Genomic DNA, 9,108 nt, shown 5'->3' with positions numbered 1-9,108 from the left:
TTGTGGCTGACGAAAGGCTTCAAACTGTAATATATTTGAAGTGTGTCGCAGCATGAGTGTTGTGTGAGTACAGCCCTTTAGCACACATTGTACATAAGATGTCTAAGAGTGCAGGTCTTTTTTTTTTGTTTGTTTGTTTTAATAAATGCCTATACTCTAGTAATGTTGCAGAAGTCTTTCCAGTTTTCTCTCAGTGAATATTGCTATACTGCACAAAGTCTTCAGACTCTTCAGATTTGGACAAACAATAAATACTTTAACTAGCTTACCAGACAAGTAAAATCTCCAGTGTTTTGCCCAGAAACCTGAGTGGTAACTAACATAATGTAATAATTAGCTAACCAGTTTGCCATTCATAACATGCACAAATATATATTCATTATTCTCTTTTAACAACGTTTGTAAAGTAGCACACTGTATTCGTGCCCTCACACGCACAAAACTAGCCCAATGTTACGGCTGCAAGATTTGCTGTTTGTTCTGTCTTCATATAGTACATAAGATATTTTTCAGGACTGGATAATCACAAGACTTGATCTGTTTTTACACAAATAAATGTATAAAGGCCTTTTATGTGCATGGGTTAAGACATTGTCAACCCTGCTAAGTTGTTAGTAATCATAAATGTATTAAATTAATGGAAAATTGGATTTCTAACGGATCACAACAATTGACTGAATTGTACCAAGATGATCTACATGCTGCTTGTAATAATGTTTTCTACACTCTGCATTAAATGTTCTTATAAGAGGAATACATGAAACAGAAAGAGTCCCAGACACTTTTTATATGCTTTGGATGTTCCTTACAGATATTATATTGAAGTCACATGACCATCATGATTATAAGTGGTTAAATTTAATTAAATATGTATTATGAGTTAGCATTTGACTTGGACACGTTTTCAAATCCACTTTCTATGGTGACATCAGTTTTTTAAGGGCATTATCAGTTATGTTTGATTGATTGTAAGGTGTATGGGTATTTCCAGCCTCTGACCAAAGTAACGACCGATCAGCAATAATCTAGTGTGTATGTCTGTTTTGTACAGTTTTGAAGCTATTTATCAAATAGTTTGACGAATTGAGGCTTATTGGTTAAACAAATAAGACACTGAAATGTGCAACTTGTGTTTAATTCTGTATCTCGAATGTGTTAGATATTAGATGGTTGGGTTTTATGTCCATAAATGCAACAGAAATCTAGTCCTCAAGCAATGAAGTTTGAGGAGTTTATTTCTATTAGACCTAAGCGTGAGTTTTTAGCAGGTCTGATTTCTTCTGTTGGGGTATTTTTCACATAAATGTAAAAAGTTCCACACTGACTTTATTACTTTTTCTTTCTGCTATTTGAAAGTGCGTGACGGAGATGTGCCATCTTTGTGTTGTGGTGTGTTTTGTGTTTGTGTGTGTTAAGGTGGTTGGGAGTGGTTGGTTATGAGTAACTGTCATATCCTCCAGTGTTTGTACCAAATAAAAGATCTAGTAGAGCATGAAAAATTTTTACAGGAGCTGACCTTATCACTGACTCAATATCCATGCTTAAAGTAGTTTCTGTTTATATAATTAACTGAAATTAGTTCATTCTTACTGTATATTTTTTGCACCAAAAAAAGAAATGAAGAGGAACATTTTGATCATTTTTTTGGAAACGCTTTCCGTGTCCAATGACAAGTGTCCTGTTAAACAAATGAGTTCCTTTTGTCTTTACCAGCAGTAAGTGGAATTAAGTTTGCTTTGTCAGTAGAATTTGTACACTTCCTTATTGCAGGTTAATTCCATGCCAAGTTTGCTAGTATTTTTATTGGGGTGGGTGGGTGCGTGCGTGCATGCATATGTGTTTGTGTATGTCTCTGGCCATTTAGGGGAAAATCATTTGCACTCATGTAAGGCATGTACATACTCATGTAACTCTGTAAGGCAGTTTTCATTTCTCTCTCTCTCTGGAATGTGAGGCAACAAAAATCTGATGAAAAGAGGCGTAGAGTTTAGCCGGAAGCTGCCGGGGTTTGGTTAACTTTCTCTCTCTCTCTCTCATTCACACACTCGTACTTTCTCTTTATGCTGTGCAGAGTTATCGCTTTACTTTGTGATGAGGCAAACACAAGGACTAAGTCATTGTTAGCGATCTGAAAGCTGAGAGGCTTGTGGTAGGTTTACATTACTTTCTGCTTTCTTGCAGGAAAGTCATTGCACTGTTAATCCGGGACATTTCACAACAATTTCGACATGGATTTCGGTCATCTTTTGTTGAATAGAGATGCAGTGGTTTCCACCGATGCAAAGAAGTATGTGAGAGGCAATGTTTGGTGATTTTAGTGCTTGCCAAGGCCAGAGAGAGTTTGAGTTTTGTGAGATGGTGACTTCTCTAAAAATTTGTTTCTGTTCAGTCTAAGTAAATCCCACTGAAACTGTGGATAATGCGTGCACTGGGAGCTGCTCCAGTCCAAGTGGAGGGTCAGAGGTTTTCATGGTTTGCCATGGTTTTGACTGTGCTGGTGATTACCTCCTCTTCGCTATCAGCTCTGTCCCTATACCACATGCTGGCTCTGCAGGCCGAGGTGGAAGTGCTGAGGAGTGAGGTGAGCCGCAGGAGAGAAGGATGCAGGGACACACCGGGGGAAAGCGTTGGAGGACATCAGCACCAGCAACGTGAGGATGATGCCAGAACAACCCTGGTGAGACATACCTAGAGGTGGCACCATGCTGGGCTTTTGTTCCCCTTTGTGCTATCTAAAGAGTACTGTCTAAATAAATTTGTTATAACACAATTAAATATGTTGTAATTATTAGGGTTGTATTGTCACAGGGTGTCATGTGACCTCTCCTGCCACCCCCAGCACCCTTTTTATTTAGAGTGCTGCAGCTCCTATACTTATAAAGAGTGTCCTTGTAGTACCCCTCAGAGAAATACTGCCATGTGCCACAAAAAGAGGATTTATTAATGGTCTGGCAACATCTGAAAATAGCAGATAAGCTTTATATTTATCAACAGCCTTAGCACTTCCTTTCAAACGAGTTGTATTGCAGCAGTCTGATAACATTTCTCCTTGAAGGTTTCATATAATATATATGAGTCACTTCTCCTCTGTCCTGTCCTCGGAGCCTGCAGGTGAGGAGCAGTGTGGTGCCTCCTAAAATGCAGACAGAAGTTTCTAGAAGACAGCAGGAGCAGTTGAAGTTGAAGAAGAGAAGTCTGGGAAGTGAGTCTGAACAGTCAGGCAAGTCCTATTTGCTGGTAATTGAACAAAGACCTCGTTGCAGTCTGCTCTCTGCAGTCTAATGCATAAGTAGCGTGCACTTGCAGGAAACACTGAGTGTTTCATTCGATGTGAACAAGTGTATATGTTTTTGTGGTTTTAACACATGCGGAATGTAGATGAAAGGACTAAATATTCATACAGAGATGGTGGCAGATTAAAAGTACACAAACAGCTTGTGCTGTACAACAGTGTGCATTACATCAGTAAGCAGCCTGTGTGAGTGGAATTGAGGAAAACAGCTTAGAGATGTGTATAAGGCATGTAGTATGCATGGAAGACACACAAGGTAGCTTTCAAACATTCTGTTGGGACAAGTGAAGAAGTTCAAGTAAGGATGGAAAGTAGAACAGCATCCTGTACACCATAACCTCATAACCCACAGCACTGTAATTCACAGTTACAGTATCCAAAAGTTGTCTCGCAGGCATCCAAAATAACTGAAGGAAGTTTCAAAAGCAAAGCATTCAAATTAATAGCAGAAATTTGTATCTAATCCAGGAATGGTTATGCAAACTAATATAATCTAGATTTTAATATTGCTGTGTAAAGGTTTTTTTATGCCGCCTAGGGCATTTTGTTGGCCTGGAGGGGAAGAGGGAAGAGTCCCTGCAACTCAGTACAGAGTCATTCTGACTAATCACTGTTATGAAACAGTTTTAGTATGTTGGGAGTGGCAACAAGTGAAGTCAAAGTGGGTTTCAGAGTAAGGGAGAAAGTATCACAGATCCTGAACATCATAATCTAAAATAGTGTCATTCAGAGATACATGATTTTTCTTACTATTATTACACCATTTATTTATTTATTTATTTATTTATTGTTAATCGTCTATAAATACAGGACAAGTCTCGAACTGAATTGAATTTAAAATTCAACAATAATGAAAACCCTTCAAATAGTCCTCTGTCCTTCTTCAGTGCTCCAACCGTTCTTGCAGATGATGGCAGACAGCAAGAGGGATACCTTTCAGAAAGGTAACAGCGAGATTAGCATGTCTCGTTCTTTTAAGTTTAAAACAGCTGACATGGCAAATTTGTCTTTCCTTTATTTTGAAAGATTAAAGCAATTTATCCTGTTTATAAAAGATTATTTTGTCAGCCGTTTTAACATGATCGTGTTTGCTTTGGTCAGACTTTGCACTGGAGAAACACACTGGCATTCCCTGGCAGGCGGGTCTAAAGCGAGGCGAGGCCCTGGAGGTGGATCAGGATGTCTTAGTGGTCAAAGAGGAGGGCTACTACTTCATTTACAGTCAGGTAAAGCACTATGATGCACCCATCCTTACGTAGGTAATTGTTTTAGATTAAAAAAAAAAACGGTGAAAGAGCTTTTGGCATAGGCAGTGAGGCTGAAACCCTTGTGCAATGAGAAATCATTTATTTTCTGTTTTGCAGGATTTCTCTGAAACTCTGAACCATATATTTTTCGATCACTGAAATTCATGACGATTAACAAATAGCAATGCTAATTTTTATTGTTTGTAACTGTGCTTTCAGAGGTTCAGACTTTTTTTTTTTTTAAACCCAAAGGTTTATTACAAAGACCCCATTTATGCAATGGGCCACATCATGATCCGCATGAAAAAGCATGTAGTTGGGGACGAGAGTCAACATGTTGTTCTGTTCCGCTGCATCCAGACCATGAACCTGAAGGTCCCCTATAACACCTGCTACACAGGAGGTAGGCGATCACTTCCTAATATAAAATTCAGATAAGGTCACTATGTAACTATGCTTTTAGTGTATAATCTTGTGTATAACACTTTTACATTTATTCATTCCTTTTTTCAATTGATGTATTTGGTTATTTGTGCTGTTTGGTTTGTTGGCTTCAGGTATAGTGAAGCTAGACGTTGGAGACACAGTGGAGGTGCTTATACCTCGACCCACTGCAAGCATCTCTCTGGATGGAGACTGCACCTACCTGGGAGCCATCAAACTGGCCTGATTTTACATTTATGGCATTTGGCAGACGCCCTTATCCAGAGCGACTTACATTTATCTCATTTATACAATTGAGCACTTGAGGGATAAGGGCCTTGCTCAAGGGCTCCACAGTGGCAGCTTGGTGGTGCTAGGATTGACAAACTTCCACAATCTTCCGATCTGATCAGTTGTTAAATGCCGTAACCACTGAGCTAACACTTCCAACTATTTTACTGAGATAAAACTCTATGACACTAGGTTGTCCTGCTTTTGGAAATCTCAGTACACAGGGTCTCAAGCACTTTCTTTAACTAGCCTGTAGAGACTGTATTGTGTATTATGTGTTAGGAGGTGGGGAACTATACAATACACTATATTGCCAAAAGTATTCGCTCACCCATCCAAATAATCAGAATCAGGTGTTCCAATCACTTCCATGGCCACAGGTGTATAAAATCAAGCACCTAGGCATGCAGACTGTTTTTACAAACATTTGTGAAAGAATGGGTCGCTCTCAGGAGCTCAGTGAATTCCAGCGTGGAACTGTGATAGGATGCCACCTGTGCAACAAATCCAGTCGTGAAATTTCCTCTCTCCTAAATATTCCACAGTCAACTGTCAGCTGTATTATAAGAACGTGGAAGTGTTTGGGAACGACAGCAACTCAGCCACGAAGTGGTAGGCCACGTAAACTGACGGAGCGGGGTCAGCGGATGCTGAGGCGCATAGTGCGAAGAGGTCGCCAACTTTCTGCAGAGTCAATCGCTACAGACCTCCAAACTTCATGTGGCCTTCAGATTAGCTCAAGAACAGTGCGCAGAGAGCTTCATGGAATGGGTTTCCATGGCCGAGCAGCTGCATCCAAGCCATACATCACCAAGTGCAATGCAAAGCGTCAGATGCAGTGGTGTAAAGCACGCCGCCACTGGACTCTAGAGCAGTGGAGACGCGTTCTCTGGAGTGACGAATCGCGCTTCTCCATCTGGCAATCTGATGGACGAGTCTGGGTTTGGCGGTTGCCAGGAGAACGGTACTTGTCTGACTGCATTGTGCCAAGTGTAAAGTTTGGTGGAGGGGGGATTATGGTGTGGGGTTGTTTTTCAGGAGCTGGGCTTGGCCCCATAGTTCCAGTGAAAGGAACTCTGAATGCTTCAGCATACCAAGACATTTTGGACAATTCCATGCTCCCAACTTTGTGGGAACAGTTTGGAGCTGGCCATAAAGACATGGATGACAGAGTCTGGTGTGGATGAACTTGACTGGCCTGCACAGAGTCCTGACCTCAACCCGATAGAACACCTTTGGGATGAATTAGAGTGGAGACTGAGAGCCAGGCCTTCTCGTCCAACATCAGTGTGTGACCTCACAAATGCGCTTCTGGAAGAATGGTCAAAAATTCCCATAAACACACTCCTAAACCTTGTGGACAGCCTTCCCAGAAGAGTTGAAGCTGTTATAGCTGCAAAGGGTGGACCGACGTCATATCGAACCCTATGGATTAGGAATGGGATGTCACTTAAGTTCATATGCAAGTCAAGGCAGGTGAGCGAATACTTTTGGCAATATAGTGTATTTTACATGTGAAGGTTGTTGTCTGAGTGAGTGTGTGAGCGGATTTCCCGTGGTAAATTGTCTGTCAGTGGGAATGAGTGTATGAACGTATGTGTACATGGTGCCTGGTGATTGACCGGTGTCCCATACGGTATAAATTATTCTACCTTGCAGCCAAGGTTCCAGGGATTGGCTCCGGAAAGCACTGCAACCCTGACCAGGATAAAGCAGATACTGAAGATGAATGACTGAATGCTCCTAGATGTGAATGTGTGTCTGTGATGGACTAATGTCTCATGGGTCTATTAGACAGTGTCTATTCCCACATTACATGCAGGGCTCCTATGATATGTTCAGATTTGCCTGTGGACCTTAGAAACTAAAGCTAGCGTCATAGTGATGTAAAGCCCAGAGCAACATTTTCCTGCTTTCCCCAAGCCTTTGAGATGGACCTTTTAACAAGTTTTGAGCGCTTCTTCTTCAACGTTGTAGCAGCTACATACATCATTTTTTTCCTCTGTCTTTAATAAACATAAACATGACGTACATCTAGAGACCAGATTGCTCACTAGCAGTTAAGACATAAAACCATGACTGTTGACTAACAACTGTTGTGGTCAATTTTCATATTGCTTTTGCAAGAATAGAACCTGTGGGTTATAACCATGTACGGAATAAAGTTTGCCAAAGAAATTAACCAACAGTTAAATTGGAGGTTTTGAATGTATTTGTTTAGCCATGTGATTTGTTTGTGGTTACATGAGCTTTCTTTGCAGTTCAGCAGAGGGCAGCACTGCCACATAATTGGACCACAGTCCTATGGCTTGGCTTTTTTTTTCTTTTAGAACCACTGGTTTTGTTTTTTTCTTTAAAAATAGGAAGGTTATGGAAGGTACTTTTTATAATGTTGCCACCAATTTCTGACACATTAAGGCTTTTACAATGACTGACACTGTGGGACTCACATCTCTGTACAGTATACTGTATGTGTTTGCGTTTTAATATAGGTCAGGAATTGATATACATTTGTGATGATTCTGTATCTAATATATTCACATGCTGTCTTCTTTAACCCTTTCATTTCAAACACGTCTCAGTATCAGTATTAGTCTCAGTACTGTAGCAGCCCCATACTGACGTATTTCAAGTTTGACCTTCAGGGGGCATCAGTTTTCAAGCTTCTGTGCAAAGGGATGAATCACTTGTGATAAAAAATAGATCTAAACCTTGGATCACTGAGATATTTCAGGTTTTCTTTTGATTTCTAAGCTAATAATATCTTTCTAAAACCTGTATGTAATATTTAAGCAAAAAAGGTAAATGACTTTTTTTTTTTTTTCTTTCAATAGAAATCAATAGAGTTCTGCATTGGTTATTCAGTGAATTGTATTTGTATAAAGGTGTACATGTATGCCAATCAGTAAGGTTTTTTAACATAATTCTGTATTAAACTCATTTTATGATTTCAAAAATCATGCAGAGAAATGCCTATGGATTTCACCCTGCTGCCTGGTTCCATCTGTGTTAGAGAGATGTATCTTGTAAAATCCTATACGCTCTCTCTCTCTCTCTCTCTCTCTCTCTCTCTCTCTTTCTGTCACTCACTCCCCCCTCTCTCTTGCTCTCTCTACCTGTCTATCTCTCTAACTCTCCCTCCCCCTGTCGCACTCTTTCTTGCTCTCACTCTCCCTTTCTCTCACTCTCCTCTCTCTCTCTTTCTCTCTCTCTCTCTCTCTCTCTCTCTCTCTCTCTCTACCTACCTTCCCTTTGTGCTCTCTCTCTCTCTTTCTGTCACTCACCCCCGCTCTCTCTACCTGTCATAAAACCGCACATGAGATGCTTGGACCATATTTGAACTATTGATGCAACACAAAAATCCGTTTGTCACCGGATTCTCATCTTCCTTTAATGTAACGTCATAAAAGACTGTGCTTTTAATAAATACAGATTTGTTAAAGCTCTTAATCAAAAAAGAAAGTTTCTTTAATTTTTTTTCATTTGTAGGATTTGTAAGTGCAGCTATGATAGGATGTCGTATGTACAGAAACATATTATGAATTAATTTATGGTATTTATTAGAAAGAATTTGGTGGTTAGGAGGAAGAGGAACATGATTGTTTAGCTCTTATTTATGGTGAAGTGGGATTCAGCTTCAGCTTTAGTATGATTAAGGTAGAGTGAGATTCCAAGGATGGGAATTTCAGCTAGTTTAGATATGGCTGGATGTTATGAGCAAGACTAGAAAAAAATAACTGATGGGTGTTAACAGTTCTTAATATTGATAAGACTATGTGTTTATATATGGTGATATCTGACCTGTGTAAATGTGATGTTAGTACTGCAGATCATAGAAAATTACTTCTTGTAATA

At 39.9% G+C, this 9,108-nt stretch overlaps 1 protein-coding gene across 4 annotated transcripts; it reads left to right on the top strand.

Moving 5' to 3' along the window:
- The first annotated feature begins 305 nt into the window (after positions 1–305).
- On the top strand, positions 306–8,492 carry tnfsf13b (TNF superfamily member 13b). Of its 4 annotated transcripts, none has more exons than XM_058393087.1 (7): positions 306–2,149; positions 2,523–2,677; positions 3,112–3,220; positions 4,180–4,236; positions 4,394–4,518; positions 4,792–4,942; positions 5,097–8,492. In XM_058393087.1, the coding sequence occupies exons 2-7, from the start codon at positions 2,540–2,542 to the stop codon at positions 5,207–5,209; spliced, it is 693 nt and encodes a 230-aa protein (XP_058249070.1). In that variant the 5' UTR covers positions 306–2,149; positions 2,523–2,539; the 3' UTR covers positions 5,210–8,492. The 4 variants fall into 4 exon arrangements, with proteins under 4 accessions (XP_058249070.1, XP_058249067.1, XP_058249066.1 ...); XM_058393084.1 differs by having other exon boundaries at positions 2,390–2,677; XM_058393083.1 differs by having other exon boundaries at positions 306–2,287; positions 2,390–2,677.
- Positions 8,493–9,108: the final 616 nt, after the last annotated feature.

The sequence above is a fragment of the Hemibagrus wyckioides genome, linkage group LG06, assembly GCF_019097595.1.
Source record: "Hemibagrus wyckioides isolate EC202008001 linkage group LG06, SWU_Hwy_1.0, whole genome shotgun sequence".
Taxonomy (NCBI): domain Eukaryota; kingdom Metazoa; phylum Chordata; class Actinopteri; order Siluriformes; family Bagridae; genus Hemibagrus; species Hemibagrus wyckioides.
Note: the sequence above shows the minus strand (reverse complement) of the source record. Positions and strands in the feature narration are given on the sequence as shown.